General features: G+C 67.7%; 2 protein-coding genes across 2 annotated transcripts in view; one reads left to right on the top strand and one right to left on the bottom strand.

The window, feature by feature from the left end:
• RSPH14 (radial spoke head 14 homolog) overlaps nucleotides 1-17,806 on the bottom strand; it is a 47,271-nt gene that overhangs the window by 7,933 nt on the left and 21,532 nt on the right. The gene's annotated exons all lie outside the window — the stretch shown is intronic.
• GNAZ (G protein subunit alpha z) overlaps nucleotides 1-17,806 on the top strand; it is a 29,364-nt gene that overhangs the window by 734 nt on the left and 10,824 nt on the right. The window contains exon 2 of the mRNA XM_052654500.1: nucleotides 11,392-12,581. Coding sequence (XP_052510460.1) covers nucleotides 11,859-12,581 — 723 coding nt within the window. The 5' untranslated portion in view covers nucleotides 11,392-11,858. The remainder of the gene's footprint in view (nucleotides 1-11,391; nucleotides 12,582-17,806) is intronic.

The following is a 17,806-nucleotide window of genomic DNA, read 5'->3' as shown; positions in this document are numbered from 1 at the left end:
AGAAAGGGGATGGGAGGGCGGCACCCAGGCTGGGAGCCCTGTGTCTGTCTGGGGACGCAGGGGCCCACCTGCTAGGAGGGTTGCTGGTTTCTCCCTCCCCCCACCCCCAACGGAGATCGTGTCCCTCTGCTCCCGTCTGGAGGAGGCTCCTTGGCCAAATTCAATTAAGCAAATGTTTTACTGAGCCTTTGCTCCCCTAGGCCCCAGTGCTGGGGTGGGAGTGGACTGGCCCTGCCCTCCCGGGACTGACTCACCGCCCCAGGAGGGACAAGTGTCTGCTCCTCGGAGAATTCAGCCCTGAGGGTGGGTGTCGTCAGGGGGCCCCTGGGTAGGACCGGACTTAGCTGGGCCCTGTGGGCAAAATGACGTTTGAACTGGAGCTTGAAGGACACAGGCACGGCTGGGGTGGGCCTGGCGGGCAGTGGGCAGAGCGTGGACTGAGGCTCGGATGTTGGAGCCATTCAGGCAGTTGGGTCTGGCAGGGGCACCGGAGGTCAGGCGAGAAAGGGCAGAGGCTGCCCGAGGCTGGAACACGGGAGGAACAGCCGACCCCCCGGGCCCGTCAGCGGTGGCCGCTTCTGGGGAGACTTGCCGTGTCCTCACCCGAGTGAGGAGCAGCGGCGTGGCCCGCGGACCGGGGAAGAGCCTGGAAGACCCCGAGGTGCTGGCGGCCTCCGCCGGCCCTTCCAAGCAGGGCTGGGCTCCTGGGTAACCGGCTCCCCCTTCCTGGCCCGCACGGAGGGTGATGGTGTTGAGCTGGTGGCCTTGTTCCTCCGGGGTGCACACCTTCCTGAGCCGTAACCGTGGAGACGTGGGGGTCTCCGGGGAGGGGCCGATGGCATGGGAGGCCCTGGGTTAGGCAGCACTGTGCCTTCAGCGTGCCTCACGCTTCACGGACGAGACGCTGGCGTCTGGGGTAGAGCGCGTGTGTTGTACAGACACTGATTTTCTCAGACGGGAGGTGAAGAGTCAGTTCCATGCCCCTCGGCAGGCCAGGGTGACCTTCCGCTCTGGATCTGTTTGCCTGCCCGCTGCCGAGGGTGTGTCTGCCCTCCCCCTGAAGGGGCTGTGTGTCTATCTGTGTGGTGCGCCCCCCCCCAGACACACACCCGCTCTTGGCTGAGGCCCAGCTCGCTGCAGGGAGAGCGGGGCCGCCTGCCTGCCCTCGTGGGGTGCGGCCTGTGCTCAGGGGGCTGGAGCTGCTCGCCACGCAACTCCAGACGGCGGCACAGGGAATGAATTCTCTGCCCTGCCCTCCCCCCTGCTTCTCAGCCCTTCTGTCTCCTGGAGTCCCGGGAGGACAGGTTCCTGGTCTAACTGTCTGGAGCTTCTCCGGCGATCCCAGGAACTTCTGGGTAGCCAGGGGCACGTGGCCAGGCTGCCCAGGGCCCACGCAGGAGGCTGGGGAGGGGGGACGCAGAGCCAAGTGGCGGGGAAGGCTGGCCTCAGACTCAGGGCATGGCCCCAGCAGCCTGGACCCCACTGTGAGGCTGCCCCGTGAGCACACACGATGACCGCACGCCTGCCCTCCTGCACAGCCCCGAGGACACAGCCTCCCTGACTGCCCCATGCCGCCCCTCGAAGAACCCGGACTCTGTGTGGCGTGCTCCCGGCTGCCAGCCGCGACTGGCCTGGCGGGAACCCTGGAGGAGGTGGGTTAGCCACCACGCACCCCCAGGAAGGAAGCCTAGGGCGGCCGAGCCCCAGGGCCGGTTCTGTGGGCTGGCAGGGAGGCAGCCCCGGGAAGCGGACACAGACGTCGGGGCGGACACTGAGGCTCAGCCCTGGTGGGGGCCCTGAGACACTTGTGCAGCCTCGGGGAGCGCGGCGAGCCCCAGGGCGGGCGGGCACAGACCCCCTGGCCCCCCAGCCTGTTTCCGTCCCTGCCGCAGGCAGATCCAGGAGAGCCCTGCCCGCCCCTGTGTGGTCCTCCCTGGCGTCCACACGGCCAGGGCGGGCACTCCCCGCAAGTGAGCTAACAGGGAGCAGCCTGCAGGGACCACCTGTCTCCCTGGACGCCCCCCCTGGGGAAGCGGAACCTCGCCCGCTCGCCCGGCTCAGCCCTGGGCTCCTTCGGCTGATCTTTATGCGAGGGCTCGGGCCGTGCCCAGTGCAGGGGCAGGCACACTCAGGCCCCGAGGACTGACGGACACCCCGTGACCGGTGTCAGGCAGGACAGTTGCTGTGAAGGAAACCAGCGCGGTGGCTGGGAGGGGCGTCTCTGTGGCGCGGCTGTTGACACGGCGCCTTGGAGAGGCGACAGTCGAGCTGTATGCCCCCCAGGGAAGAGCTCCAGGGGGAGGGTGGCCGCTGCAAAGGCCCGGGGGTCAGGGAGCCGCTGTGGGGAGCCGGGCGGGTGGGATCGCCCTTTTAAAAGAGACCCACCTGGTGGACGGCGTGGGGCCCACCGCTGCGTTCGTGGTGAGGGGCTGCTGACCCAGGGCGGGGCCCGGCGCTGAGAAGGGGTCGGACGCAGGGGTCAACTGAAAGCGGGCCCGCCGACGGGGCAGAGGAAGGACGGGGCTGGCCTCGGCGAGGAGGCCGCAGAAGCTGCATGGGACGCGGGGAGCCAGGCGCATGTGGTGGTCCGAGGGGAGAGCTGGCGGGTGCTGGAGCCCTGGGGTCCGTACACCAGGAGCCGGGGCACGGGGGCCGGCGAGGCTTCTCGGGGTCGAGGATGGGGTGGGCCCTGGAGGAGCATGTTGGCGGGAGGGGTGGCGTCCCCTGCGGGGACTCAGCACCGAGAGCAGGGCCAGCTGCACCGTCTGCGGGGCCTGCGTTACAGGTCATTAAGCATCTGTGAGGCCCGTGGCGGCAGAGAGTCAGGCCAGGGGGCCCTGTGTGCGTGCCCAGCAAGGCCCGTCGTGGGGTGGCGCCCCAGGCCAGCGCCCACCCCCGGCCCATGGGCGGCTGGGCCGGAGCTGGCCTCGGGGGCCGCCTGCCCTCCCGCCACGCTTCTCCTGCTCTGTTCACAGGCCCTGGCCCTCGGGCGGGAGGCACGGCCAGATGGCGGCGGCCTGGGCCGCCCGTTGGCAGGAGCGGGCACGCGTGGTGCGCAGCCTCACGGATAGTGGCTTGCCTGAGTTCGTCTCTTTTCCAGAGGAACCTGCTGCACGTCGCAGAGCTTGGAGCTACTCCCTTCTAAATTGACAGTGGCACTCTCTTGCAGAGAACTCCCTGGAGGATCCGTGAAAGTGCTAAGGAGGGAGCCTGTTAAAACCCTCCGGGCTGGGGCGGGGGGTGGGGGTCACAGACCGTCGGGTCCCACCTGCGGCCGGCAGCCGCTGACCACCCGCGCCCTCCCCAGCTCCTCCGGTCCCCGCCTCTCCTGGTTCTGTGGTGCCCTGACCTCCTGCTCAGCGCCCAGCTGACCCGAGGTGTGTGCGTGCCTCCGGCCTGCCCACCTGTCCCCCCTTGCTTCCTGGGGCCCCTCACAGTGATCCCCACGAGCCAGCCCACCCCCCCCAGCCCTGGCCGGCACGTGTGGGTGTGGGGCTCTCCCCCGGCGTGGCCGCCCCCTCACCCTCTCCGTTACCTCCGACGTGCTGTGCAAACATATTTCTCCAGAAAATGCTAGGAAGAAAAAATAATTAGAGTGTTGCCTCCATTATCCAATTTCTGATTAATCAAACTCTCTTTGTCCTCGGCCAAAATCTGCTCCTCTCCCGGAAGCACTGGGCCGGTGCCAGGCATCGGTTGCCTCGGTGGTACCTCCACGCACGCGTGCCCATCCCTGGCCTCGCCCGGCGGGCGGCAGCTGGTTTCCCCAGCATGGCCTGCCGCCTCCAGGAAGCCACCCCGTCCCGGGCTGGGCCCTGCCCTACACGGCCCCGCGGCCCGCTCTCCAGGCGCATTGGCCTGCTTTTCGGCCCTGCTGCGCAGACGCGGGGGTCTTTGTCCGCCGGCCAGGGGTGGAAGCACAGCCCCCGCTCTGGAAATGCAGAGGCATGCCAGTCCTGTTCCTGGCTGTCCTGGGCGCTTCTGGGGCGGGAGAGGGAGGAAGGGAAGGCCGTGCACGGCATCTGGGTGCTGAGGATGGGGGTGGGGGTGTGTGTGGGGGGCCTGCGAGGGGCCTCAGGGTGGGGCGAGTGGCGTGGGGCCTGCAGGCTTACCAGCCTGAGGGCCAGCCTGGGTCGGGGGCTCGCAGGCAGGCTGGGTCAGGGTGTGTCGGGGCACACACCTTGTCCATTGTGGCGAGGGTCGCCCTGGCCTTGCTGGAAGGCTTCCCAGAAGTCCCCGCGGGGCCGCTCCCTGCCCCGAGTGGGCCCCTCCCTTGCTCAGTACAAAGGGCGGGGTGTGTTCATCTGGCAACTGCTTCCTGCCGGGTACCTGTGGGTCGAGGGACACCTTAGTGACAGGACCTGCCCACAGCCCCCGCCCCGCCCCGCCCCGCCCCGCCCCGACCCGCGGAACCAGCGTCCCTCGAGCGTGAGGGCGCCAGGGCGCCGCCGCACATGCTGATCCAGCCACAGGTTAGGCAGCCACGGTGTCATGGGGGGGGTCATAAATAACGCTGGGGCGGCGGGTGCTGAGCTCAGAGCGGCTCTGCCTTGTGTCCCCGGGGAGCAGAGAGCCGGGGCCTGCTGGCTGGTCGGGGGCAGTCCAGAGCAGGGCCTGGGGCCTCGGCCTGCAAGAAGGAGGGGCAGGGGCCGGGCGAGGCTGAGGAAGGCCTTGTCCTGGGGGAGGTCCTGACCCGCTGCTGGGTGGGGGTCCCCAGAACCTCGGTTCAGGGTCCCTTGGGAAAGGCGTCAGGTCTCAAAGGCGCTGCTACGGCTGGGCGCTCAGGGGCAGAGTCTCCCTGGCCTTGGCGGGGTGTGGGCAGGGTGCTGTGGGTAGCGGGGGGCACGGGCAGGGTGCTGTGGGCAGCGTGGGGGGACGGGCAGGGTGCTATGGGCAGCGTGGGGGCACGGGCAGGGTGCTATGGGCAGCATGGGGGCGCGGGCAGGGTGCTATGGGCAGCGTGGGGGGACGGGCAGGGTGCTGTGGGCAGCGTGGGGGCACGGGCAGGGTGCTGTGGGCAGCGGGGGGCACGGGCAGGGTGCCGTGGGCAGCGGGGAGTATACTGAGGGAGGCCGGCTTTGCGCAGGGGGCAGGTGCTGGGAGGGCGGCCTGCCCCGTCCTGTCCAGTGCTCCTGGCGTCTGGGCACGTAGGGGTCACCTCAGAAGGTGCTGTGTGTCCGGGAGCAGCAGAGTCTGGTTCTGCCGCAGTGATGTCGGCCAGGCCCCCGCCTCCCACGCCAGCAGCGCCGCCTCTGGAGGATGGGCGTCTCCGGGTGGGAAGCGTGCACTTTCTGCGCTCTGGGCCCTGGGGGTCCCTGCCAGGGAGCCCACACTGAGCCACCCCCTGGGGAACCGTGGGAGGGACGCTGCTGGGGCAGGCTTGCCTGTAACCAGGCCCTCTCTCGGGCAGTGTCAGCCCAGGTGTCCCCAGCCTGGCCTCCCCCACCCCGTGTGATGGTCTGTCTCCCCCAGCGTCAGCTCCCTGGACCTCCCGCCACACTCCCTGGGGCAGCTCTCCAACACACACCCTACTCCCATCTCCATGGCGCTGCCCTTCCCGGGTTCCCCCACCAGAACGCAAGCCCCGGGTACATAGGCTCACCCCTGTGTCCCCGAGCCCAGAGTGGAGCCTGACACCCAGCTCAGGCCCCCGACGGCACCACAGTGGTCAGACGGGCCCGGGTGAGGATGGTCGCCCATCGGGAGGGCCTCAGGCTGTGGTCTGATGAAGTGGGCTGAGGGGGTCAGGGCGGAGCAGTTCTCTGAGACAGCGTCCATGCCAAGCGAGGCCGAGGGGACGGCACTGACCCCCGCCCCGGGGGTCCAGCAGGGAGGGTTCAGCCTGGGTGCGCCCTTCTGCATGCTGGGGGCTGGGTGGTCGCCGGGCCACAGAGAGGGCCTGAGACCCCAAGCTGCGAGAAGTACCCTTCACCCGGGTCGGCTGCCTTCCTCCTCTGTCCCTTCCCTTAAGGGGAAAGCCCCCGTTTGGAGCCCGTGAGCTGCGTGCTCCCACCCCCCGGTCTTGCTGACCCCACTGTCCAGCGGGAGCGGGCCCATGGCCTGCCCCTGGCAGTCCCTGCACTGGCAGCTACGACCCCGCTGGTCTCGGTCCTTCTGTCAGAGCTGCGACGCGGGCTTTCCTGCGAAGCAGGAACGGCGAGGGCAATTTTAAAGCAGAGATGTCTCAGTGAGAAGGCAATCAGCTTAGAGAAGACGGGGCCACATACGACAAGAACAGGTGACCGGTTGTGTTGGCGCCAGGGGTCCTGGGGGGTCGGAGGGCCCCCCACCCCACAGGCAGCCCCGGGGGCGCTGCCCATTCCCCAGACCTGAGTCCTACACCCGGGGCGCCATGCCCAGCTCCGGGCACCCCGTGAGGGTGACGCGGGAGCTGTGCCCGCGGGACGGCAGTGAAGGCCGTGCCCTATGGGTCCCAGACACCGAGGGTGCAGCCAGGCCCTCCCTCGGACCCCACTGCGCCAGCTTCCCGGGGACACAGTGTCTCCGAGGCCCAGCCCACAGCTGCCCTGAGTTCGAGGACGCGAGCAGACCGCCCCACGTGTCTGCGGACCTGGGCCAGCCAGGCGGGGCCACGAGCCCCGAGGTCAAAGCCGCGTCCTGGGGCCACAGCTCGCGCTCAGTGGGTGCAGGCAGGTCAGAGGCACAGGCGAAGGACACAGGCCTGCGGGGGCCGCAGATGGGCCTAGGCCGAGCTCCGGCAGGCCCAGCAAGGGCACGTGGGGCCTGGTGCTCGGACACAAGTATCCACCCGTCTCGGGACGTGGGAGTGGAGCTGAGCGGGCCTACACGGGGGGCAGAGACGCGTCCTTCCTGGGAGGCGGGGGTGGGGTCAGCAGGGACCGCGGTCCAGGAGGGCGGGGCCGGGGCCCCGAGTGAGAGATGATCCCGGCCCAGAGGCCCGTGGCAGAGGCGCGTGGCCAGGCCCCAGGCACTGGGGCTCAGGCCGGCGGCCCCCAGGTCCCCATGGAGGCGTCAGTCCAGGCGCAGCTCTCTAGAGCGTCAGGCTTGCGGCCCGGTGCTGGGGTGGTCTTGCCTGGCCGCGCCAGCCCTGGGGTTCTCCCCTGACCCCCCCGCACGGCTGGCCAAGCGAGTGACCTCTGCTCGGACCCCACAGGCCCCCTCAAGCCCAGCCCTGCCTGGGAGCCCAGGGCTCAGTGTAGAGCAGGCTTTCCTGGGGGCGGGGGCTCCCCTGTCTCATCTCTGCCTCCCTGGAGGAAGCCGGCCCTGGGACGAGCCCGCCCCGCCCGCCGGGTCCAGGGTTCCTCGGCCCCCTAAGCCGATAAGCCGTCTCCCGTCCCAGAGACCCTCTGGCTTAGGCCGGCTTGGGCACGACACCCTAGGTGACCTTGGCCCTGGCCTCCCTGCCTGCACCAGGGGTGGGGACCGCAGGGGGCCGCTGGGCACGCAGTAGGGGGCTGCCATCCCACAGCCGTGCTCCAGCTCTTGACGCGGCCGCGGGGAGGGCAGCGGCAGGACCGGGCATCACGGGGCTGGAGGGCCGGGCCAGGCCCCGGGGGGCGTCCAGGGTGCAGCTTTACTGGATGTGCAGGGCCCCACCGAGCCCGCGACCCCGCCCTGGCCCCGGTGGCCCCGTGCCCTGTGACTTGAGGCCTGAGAGGGGCGTGTCCGGGGAGGGGGCCAGGGTGGGGGTCGAGGTCGGAACAGGGAGGCTCCAAGGGGAAGCATCTCTCTCAAGGCTGTGGGAGGGAGGGCGGCTTCCAGCCGCAGGGTCCTGAGTGGGCTCTGGGTTTGGGGTCCTGCCCAGGTGGCCCCCCGGGTCCACAGGCAGACGGGTCGGCGAGGCCGCTGAGGGGGCCAGGGTGGAGCTTCAGAGGACGCGGTTGCCCTCGCAGCTGTCGGGGAGCCCGGGCTGGTCCACCTGTGAACACTGAGCCCGTTTCCCACCAGGGTCCCCCCTCCCAGCCTGGACCAGACCCCGGGGCCCCCACCAGCCAGCTGCAGCCGTCCCCTCCGGCCCTGGGACAGCTACGTGCAGAGCCTTCTGCGTCCAGGGGTGCTGTTCACACCCAGACGGAGTGCGGCACTCGGCCCACCCGACCCGGAGAGCAGGCCGCCCCCCGCTGTCGGGCCAGCCCCACGCGTCCTCTGCTTCCCCCAGGCCGGCCCTGCGCAGCCCAGCACCCCACCCCAGCCTGCGCTCTAAAGCCGGGCCCCCATCACCGCTCACTTGCCGCCTCTGGTCCAATGCCCGCCCTCCTCGGTCGAGGGTCTCCAGCAGACCTCCGCTGCCCGCCGGCCAGCCCAGTGAGTAACTGTGGGTGAGGGCCCTGAGTCCACGTGCAGCCCTCATCACACACCACGCACGGCGCACAGACCTGCATGCGTGTGGCCACAGCACGTCGGCACGCGCACCACGCGGTCCCCGGCGTGCACCGTGGGCTCTGGGCCGGCCTGCTCGCCCGCCCGCGTCTCTCCCCTCCTGTCAGGGTCCTGCCGTCTTTAAGTTCCCTGGTCAGTCCATCCCCTGTGCCCCCCCGCCTGCCTCTCCCAGCCCCACACCTCAATGGAATCTAGGCGGACCCAGCGGCACCACAGCGGGGCTCCCAGGTGTCAGGTGCTGGGGACCGGAGGGCGGCTCCTGGCCAGGGCGGAACGTGGCGTCGGCCCCGGGCCTGTGCCTCTGGGCTGACTGGAGGCCCCCTCGGGGGTCCCAGGAAGCGCAATCGGACCCAAAGTGCCAGCCCCACCGCGGAGACCCCCAAGGCTGTGGCTGAGCCCTGCAGAGCTGCAGGGAGGCTCTTGGGGGCCTTGGGCCTGGTTCTGACAATCCACGCACGGCCTACCCATCGGGCACGGTTGCCCCGGCCACATTCCCCTGTGACCCCCGCGGTGCCCTGTGGCCACCCCGGTCAGGGGCCACGTGAGCAGCCCCACCTTTTCACGGGGGTGTTAAAATACGCGTAACGAGATTTACCCGCGTAACCATTCTTTAAACGTGTCTTCACTCGCCTCCATTTGTCCATGCTGGGTCCTCTGGCCGCGGGGAGCTCTTCTCTCGTGCGGGGAGCAGGGGCCCCTCCCAGGCTGGGGTGCGCGGGGGCCCCGCTGCGGAGGCTGCTGTCCTGGTGGAACGCGGGCTCTGGGCGTGGTAGTTGCACCTCCTCGGCACACGGACCCTCTGGGTTCAAACCCGTGGTCGAACCCACATCTGAACTGGCAGGTGGATGCCTCGCCACGGGACCTCCAGGAAAGCCCCTTCAACCGTGTGTAAACGGGTGCAGTCCCCCGGCATCAAGCACGTTCACGTCGTGCAACCACTACCGGCATCGTCTCCAGAGCCTGCCCGTCTCCCTAAAGCGAGCCGCCTTCCCTCTTAAGCCCTGCCCCTCCCGCCCCCAGCCCCGCGCCACCGTCCCCTCCGGCCTCTGCGCCTGTGACCCGGGTCGGGACCGCCGGGAATCACACAGCAGCGCTTGTCCTTGAGGCCAGGCCGGCCTCACTGAGCGTCGTGGCCCCAAGGTCCATCCGCTGTGGCCCGCGTCGCGAGCGTCGTCGTCTTCGAGGCTGAAGAACGTTCCCGTGTGCGTTTCCCTCCCAGTCTGTCGGCCCCTCGGGCTCGTCGGTGGACGCGGGGCTGCTTCCCCTCTTGGCCGTTGATGGACAGCACTGTTGTGAACACGGGTGAACGGGCATCTCGCTGAGACCCGGCTGCCGGTGCTTTCGGGCCTGCACCCGGAAGTGGGCGCACGGGGTCGTGGAGTAGATGTGTGTTTCGTTTTCTGAGGGCCCTTCCTTCGGGCTCTTTGCCACGGCAACCGCACCAGCGGGCTTTCCCAGCAGCAGTCTGCAGGGATTCCACCCTCTTCGTGGAGTAACTCTCCTTACAGCTTGTGAGGTGGTTCCTTAGTGTGGGTTTGATTTATGTTTCTCTGATAATCAGCGATTCTGAGCGTCCTCATGTGCTTTCGGCCATTCACGTGCCTTTAGATAAACGTGCACTCGAGTCCGTTTCCAGCATTGACTCAGGTTGTGTGTTCTCGCGAATTTTAGGAGTTCTCCATGCTCTCAAAGCTGGTTGCTCAGTAGGTGCACGGTTTGCAGACGTTTTCTGCATTCTGCGGCTTGCCTCGGCCTGCTGACGCCGTCTTTGATGCACAAAATGTTTAACTTTTGATGAAATCCAGTTTGTGGTATTGTGTGTGTGTTTGGCGTTGTGCCCCAGAAATGGATGCCAGGACCCAGGATCAGGCAGCCTTTGCTCTGCTTTTTCCTGCGAGTTCTATAGCTTTAGGTCTTTGCTCTTTTTTAGGTTAATTTTTGTGTATGTGGTGTTTGGTAAGGGTCTCAACCTGGTAGGAGAGGCCTGAGAAGGGGTGGGCGTGGTGGGGAGGGGGGAGCCCACTGGGGGGGTACGGGGGCCTGAGGAGGCCCATGAGGGAGCAGGTGGGTTGTGGGTGGGCCCCCCAGGCCCCCCGGGGAGGGGCTGTGCGCAGCACCGCGAGGACGGCCATCGGTGCTGTCTGTCCGGACGCCACCCTGCACGCAGAGGGGCCGCTGGACCCCGGGCCGCGTCACCTGCCTGGGCTGGACTGTGTCCTGAGGGGTGTGGGGGTCACCTCGGGGGGCCTGTGTATCTCTGGTGGCCCTGGACAGCGGGAGGGACCTGCTCTCCTGGGTGACCTCTGTCCCTGTCGCCGGCCAGCTGAGGGAGTTGGTCACTTGGGCCTGCACATGACCCCAAATTGAGAAAATCAGAACTGACGCCACCAGGCACCCCGGTAATGTGGCAGGCATTACCTTCAGGAGGCTGGGCCCCCGGGAGCCCTGGGCAGCTGCTGGGCCAGAACCAGACATGCAGAGCCGCTGGCCAAGGGCTGGGCAGAGTCAGCACCCGGACCACGGAGCAGCCGCTGGGCCCGCCCGGCTCCTGGCGGGGACTCCTGTCTGCAGACCTTTCTTAGGGCGTGAATGGGGGAGCCCCTGGAACTGTCACAGCCTAGAGCTCACTGCTGCTTGGGGCGACTTCACAGGCCCTTGCTCACGTGTGTGCACACGTGCACACTGGGGGTTCACGCGTGTGGTTGTTGCCAACTTAGTGTTCACGTCGTCCTCAGCACTCGCTCTGTGCGGCCCCTGCATGCCCAGCGGGGATCGTCTGGGGGTCTCTGCTCTAAGCTAAACGGCCAGCCTTGCTGGGGCTGCGCCGACTGGCCCATCATCGTACAGTCACTGCCATCAGCAGAGGCGTCTCGGGGGCGTCTCCAGGGGCGCCCCTCGCCCTGGGCTGCGGGGTGAGCTCCACGGAAGGGAAGGGCTCTGATTCCTCATCCCCGCCCACCAGGCCCGTCCAGGGCTCCCCGCCCTGCTGGCCTGTGTGGGAGGAGGCTCACGCTGTTCTCTCGTTGGCAGGTGAAGGGCGGATGATCGGATGATCGAGGCCTCCGGGGCTGCAGGGAGAGCCCTGGACGTCAGCATCGATACCGGGGACCCGCCCTCCAGTCACGCACCTGGGAGCCGCACCCCAGCCACCAGCAGCCGAGCCGGCCTCCCGCCATCCGGAGGACAGGGAATGACGGAGGTGGCCCCGCGGGCCTGGGGGGCGGCGGAGTGTCCCTGAGGAGGGGCTGGGCCGCCTCCCGCGGCGGGAGCGCCATGCCAACTGGAGCGGGGGCGCCGGGGCAGGGGCTGCAGCGGGCCATGGCCTCGCCCCCCGAGGCGCGCTGAGCGCCTCCGCCTTGCACCGGCTCCCACCGCCGGGGCACGCGTGCGTGCGTGCGTGCGTGCGTGCGTCGGGCCCGAGCCTCCCGTCTGGGCATCGTCTCAGCATCGTCGCTCCCCCCGCGGCTGGTGGGCCCCCGGTGCTGCCCGGCCGGACCATGGGATGCCGGCAAAGCTCAGAGGAGAAAGAGGCGGCCCGGCGGTCGCGGCGCATCGACCGCCACCTGCGCTCGGAGAGCCAGCGGCAGCGGCGCGAGATCAAGCTGCTGCTGCTGGGCACCAGCAACTCGGGCAAGAGCACCGTGGTGAAGCAGATGAAGATCCTTCACAGCGGAGGCTTCAACCTGGAGGCCTGCCGCGAGTACAAGCCGCTCATCGTCTACAACGCCATCGACTCGCTCACGCGCATCGTGCGCGCCCTGGCCGCGCTCAAGATCGACTTCCACAACCCCGACCGCGCCTACGACGCCGTGCAGCTGTTCGCGCTCACGGGCCCGGCCGAGAGCAAGGGCGAGATCACGCCCGAGCTGCTGGGCGTCATGCGGCGGCTGTGGGCCGACCCCGGCGCGCAGGCCTGCTTCGGCCGCTCCAGCGAGTACCACCTGGAGGACAACGCGGCGTACTACCTGAACGACCTGGAGCGCATCGCCGCGCCCGACTACGTGCCCACCGTGGAGGACATCCTGCGCTCCCGGGACATGACCACGGGCATCGTGGAGAACAAGTTCACCTTCAAGGAGCTCACCTTCAAGATGGTGGACGTGGGCGGCCAGCGGTCGGAGCGCAAGAAGTGGATCCACTGCTTCGAGGGCGTCACCGCCATCATCTTCTGCGTGGAGCTCAGCGGCTACGACCTGAAGCTCTACGAGGACAACCAGACGGTGAGTGCGCCGCGGCTCCTCCGCGCTGCCGCGTGCGCCGGCCCCGGGGGCGGGGGCCCCTTCAAGGGGGAGCCGGCGGCCATCGGCCCCGCGAGGACCGCAGGGTCGCACCTGCCGCCAGGACGTCCGCCCAGAGCGCGGCTCTCGGTGGTCACTCCGTTCCAGGACCCCCGGCCCACTCTGACCAAGTAACCACTATACCCGCAGCCCCGGGCAGGGAGACTGCCCTGGGCCATGGCGCCCTCAGGGTGCTAGCGGGGCCCGGTGCCCAGGGGGCCTGCACCTTGGTGCTGCGCGCAGGCCACACCCCGTGCCTGCTGTTCTCAGGCACAGCGGGCCAGCTGGGGCCTGCCCCCCAGCCCTCAGAGCCCATGGACCTCCCAGGGCAGGGAGGAAAGGGGCTGGCACCCCGAGAGGCTTCGCTGCAGGTGAGGTCGGGGGCAGCAGGTGTGTGGGGAGGGGCCCAGGAGGCAGGACCGAGGCTGGCTGCTCGGCAGGACCAAGGAGGGCAGGCGGCCAGTCGTGGGCCTGGGCGGCGGTTCCCCCCAGCTGAGCACCAGGCTCGGTCCCGGGAACCTCGGCCCCACGACCTGACCCAGTTCTGAGCGTCCGTCAGCCGCAGGGTGAAGGAACTCCTCTGAGGCTTCATCCCTGGGGTCGAGGACGGACTGGGAATTCTTTCAGGCCCTCTGCCCAGGCTGAGGACTGCCCTATAGGCTCAGCCTTGAGCGTGTGGGCAAGTATAGGAGGTTGCCGAGGGACAGCTGGGCCTGGGGCTGAAGCCACTGGGGCTTGACGGGAGCTGTTGGGCAGGCTGGGAGGCAGGCCCCCGGCAAGGAGGCTGGGCAGTGCCCCGCAGGCCCAGCTGGGCAAGAGACCCCGGGCGCCAGGAGCCACAGTGCTGGGGGCCGCTCAGCTGTACAGGGGTGGGTGTGGCCGGGCCGCCCCCCCAGCAGAGGGTCTGAGACAGGCAGGACCCGGGGAGGGTCTGAGTCAGGCAGGCAGAGGTTTCCGATCCCAGCGTGGGGGGCCTGGCCAGCCCACAGCCCCAGGGGCCAGCCCATCTCACTCCCAGCACTGTGCCCGCATCTGCCCACCCCCGCTTCTGTGTGGCGTGTGGTCCTGGGCAGCGGCAGGGCGAGGCCAGGCTCCTTGCTGAGCACGGCCGAGGGCGTGGGGCCGCCCGGATGGGTGTGCGCCCACCCGGGCTCCGCCCCCCGGCTCTCTGGCACCGGCTTGGTTCTGCCCCCCCCCCCGGGGCTGGCTGGTCATGGCCCTGGGCCCTGAGGCCCGGATCTCCGGGCCACCTCCTCTGTCATCTCCAGGACCAGAGGACAGGCGGGGTGAATTCCCTGGGCGCCGGGCGGGGTGCCCAGGCTGTCGGCCGGCACATCCTGCCACAGAGCTTGCGCCTGCAGGAGTGCTGGGTCAAGAGGGGCGTGGGGGGCCAGGCCCCGGGGCGCCCTGCATTCCATGGAGGCATGCGGCTGCCCTGCCCCCTGCACCCCACCCTGCCCATCAGGTCTCAGCCCAGGCATCACGCCCGCCCGGCAGGCGCCCACACACTGCCACTCTGCACACCGGGGCCCCGTCGTGTGTGGGCAAGCAGCCGCCTGGCTGAGCCCAGTGCATGGCCAGGTGGACAGGCGGCTTCTCCGAGGCCCGTGGGTTGTCACGGTGTCTCCTGGAGCAATAAATAGAGCCCCAGCCTGCCCCCTGCCTGGGCTCGGCAGGCCTGGGGAGGTGACTGTTCACCAGAAAAGGAGATTCTCAATGAGAAACTCAAGCAGGGCTGGAAATTCACTGGATTCCAAGTGGTTCTGACCTTTCATGCTCCACCAGCAGTATCTCGATGGAAAACAAACACTGCCGGGTGGAGACAATGCCGCCCTGAGTCCACAAGTGGGGCTGGCTGCCAGGGAGGGGGGTTGCAGGGCTGCCCCCTGCCCTGCCCCCGCCATTGCCTTTCCAAGAGCCCCAGTGGAAGCCGGGTGGCCCCGAGAAACCAGAGGGGCCTGCGACCCAGTGCCAGGCTCCGGACGCGGCCCGGCGGAGCTCCCCCTGCCCCCCACTCGGCGTCTGCAGCCTTGTCTCCCCCCACCAGGGCCCCTCCCGCCCCTGCCGGCTTCTGCGTCAGCGTGTTGCCAAGGGTGACGTCAAGACTGCTGGGCTCGAGGCGCGTGCAGGGCAGCCCCTGGGCAGGGGCAGATTCCGGGGTATCCGTGGACCATGGCAGCCCGCGGGTCGCAGAAGCCACGCCCAGCCTCGGGCGTGGTGCCGGGCCCTTGTCCCAGGAGGATTTCACGGGTCCTGAGTCGGCCCGGGCCCCGTCCCCCGTGCTGGGCTGCCGGAGCTCAGCCCAGGCGTCACCCGTGGGCGCCATGGGCCGGCGCTGGTGCCCGGGTCCCTGTCTTGGCGTGAGGACAGCTCGAAGGCCGAGCCCACCAGCCCAGCCAGGCCGCCCCACCCCACCCACCCTCTGTGGAGCGCCCCCCCCGCCCCCACCGCCTGGCTGCCGGCCTCCGTCAGGGTGGAAAAGATGAGGAGCTCAGCTGTGGCCCCCGCGGGTGCCCACCCACCCGGACAGCCCCCAGGTGCCCCCGTGAGTGCCCCGCAGATGGGGCCCCAGCACCCTGCTGTCAGCCTGCTCTAGCCTCGCCGGCGGGGCCCCCAGAAGGGACAGGCCAGGCGGCCGCGAGGTGTCAGTTCTCATGGGAGCACCTTCAGTGGCTTGCCATGCTGTGGGCTGTGGGCTGTCAGCAGGCTTGTTGTGCGCCTGCTGTGTGCCTGCTGTACACCTGCTGTATACCTGCTGTGTGCCTGCTGTACACCTGCTGTATGCCTGCTGTATACCTGCTGTGTGCCTGCTGTATACCTGCTGTGTGCCTGCTGTATACCTGCTGTGTGCCTGCTGTGCGCCTGCTGTGTACCTGCTGTGCGCCTGCTGTATACCTGCTGTGCACCTGCTGTATACCTGCTGTGCGCCTGCTGTGCGCCTGCTGTGTGCCTGCTGTGCGCCTGCTGTATACCTGCTGTGCACCTGCTGTATACCTGCTGTGCGCCTGCTGTATACCTGCTGTGCACCTGCTGTATACCTGCTGTGCGCCTGCTGTGTACCTGCTGTATACCTGCTGTGCACCTGCTGTGTACCTGCTGTGCGCCTGCTGTGCACCTGCTGTGTACCTGCTGTATACCTGCTGTGCGCCTGCTGTGCACCTGCTGTATACCCGCTGTGTGCCTGCTCTATACCTGCTGTGTGCCTGCTGTATACCTGCTGTATACCTGCTGTACACCTGCTGTGCGCCTGCTGTATACCCACTGTGTGCCGGCTCTATACCTGCTGTGTGCCTGCTGTATACCTGCTGTATACCTGCTGTGCGCCTGCTGTATACCTGCTGTGTGCTTGCTGTATACCTGCTGTGTGCTTGCTGTATACCTGCTGTGTGCTTGCTGTATACCTGCTGTGTGCCTGCTGTGCGCCTGCTGTGTACCTGCTGTGTGCTTGCTGTATACCCGCTGTGTGCTTGCTGTATACCTGCTGTGTGCTTGCTGTATACCTGCTGTGTGCTTGCTGTATACCTGCTGTGTGCCTGCTGTGCGCCTGCTGTGTACCTGCTGTGTGCTTGCTGTATACCCACTGTGTGCTTGCTGTATACCCACTGTGTGCTTGCTGTATACCTGCTGTGTGCTTGCTGTATACCTGCTGTGTGCCTGCTGTGCACCTGCTGTATACCCACTGTGTGCCTGCTCTATACCTGCTGTGTGCCTGCTGTATACCTGCTGTATACCTGCTGTACACCTGCTGTGCGCCTGCTGTATACCCACTGTGTGCCGGCTCTATACCTGCTGTGTGCCTGCTGTATACCTGCTGTATACCTGCTGTGCGCCTGCTGTATACCTGCTGTGTGCTTGCTGTATACCTGCTGTGTGCTTGCTGTATACCTGCTGTGTGCCTGCTGTGCGCCTGCTGTGTACCTGCTGTGTGCTTGCTGTATACCCGCTGTGTGCTTGCTGTATACCTGCTGTGTGCTTGCTGTATACCTGCTGTGTGCCTGCTGTGCGCCTGCTGTGTACCTGCTGTGTGCTTGCTGTATACCCACTGTGTGCTTGCTGTATACCTGCTGTGTGCTTGCTGTATACCTGCTGTGTGCCTGCTGTGCGCCTGCTGTATACCTGCTGTGTGCCTGCTGTGTACCTGCTGTGTGCCTGCTGTGCGCCTGCTGTATACCTGCTGTGTGCTTGCTGTGCGCCTGCTGTATACCTGCTGTGCACCTGCTGTATACCCACTGTGTGCCTGCTCTATACCTGCTGTGCGCCTGCTGTTTGCTTCAGGCATGTCTACTGTATGTCTGGTATATGCTTGCCTTGCACCTACTGTATACCTGCTGTATCCCTGCTGTGCGCCTGCTGCACGCCTGCCATGTGCCTGCTGTGGGTATGAGGCCCAGGTGGGGCCAGATGCCATGGTGAGCCCGAGTGTCTGGGGTACAGGGTTTGAGGTGGGGGCACTCCCCCCGGCACAGCTGATTGTCATGTCTGCAGACCCTCTTGCTGCCTACGGACTCTGCCCCTCCTCCGGGACCTGGCAGGCACATCTCCCTGGGGTGATTTCACTTTCTCACAGGGCTCCTTGCAGGAGGCCTGGTGTCCCCACCACTACCCAGCAGTATCCGGTCAGCTGTGTCATCTGGGTTGAGGATCTCGGGCAGGGGACACAGGGGCATGCTTCTTAGGGGTCAGTGTGTGCCTTAGCGGTCCCTCCTGGTCCTGGGGAGCCTTTCCCTACCCGCAGATGGTTGGCAGGGGCTAGCACACAGTGGCGTGCCATAGACGTGGCCAGGATCGGGAAGAGCCAATGTCTGGGGCCCTGGCTTCTAGGGCACAGCTGAGAGGGGGCCCCTGCAGGTGCTGCTGAGGGGGGCCGCTCCAGGCTGTCCTGCAAGTCCTGTGACCCGCCACCCGCACACCGCGTATTGTCATTCAGCCCCGAAAGGGCGCACGTTTCATTGCCGTAAGAAGACCGTCGTTGCAGAGCAGTGCTGCCGGGAGTGTGGCCCAGCAGCCAGCATCTGCTGGTGGCAGAGCAAGAGGCATTTGTCTGACAGACGTGGCCAGAAGAGGGGGCCCAGCGTGGGCGACGCCCAGCTTAGCCTGGGAGGGGCTGGATGCAGCCTCCAGGGCCCTTACCCAGCCAGCTCCGCAGACGGGGAGCCCGAGGCTCAGGT

This window comes from Budorcas taxicolor, chromosome 17 (assembly GCF_023091745.1).
Source record: "Budorcas taxicolor isolate Tak-1 chromosome 17, Takin1.1, whole genome shotgun sequence".
NCBI lineage: Eukaryota > Metazoa > Chordata > Mammalia > Artiodactyla > Bovidae > Budorcas > Budorcas taxicolor.
The sequence above is the reverse complement of the archived record's forward strand: the minus strand, read 5'-3'. Positions and strand labels throughout refer to the sequence as shown.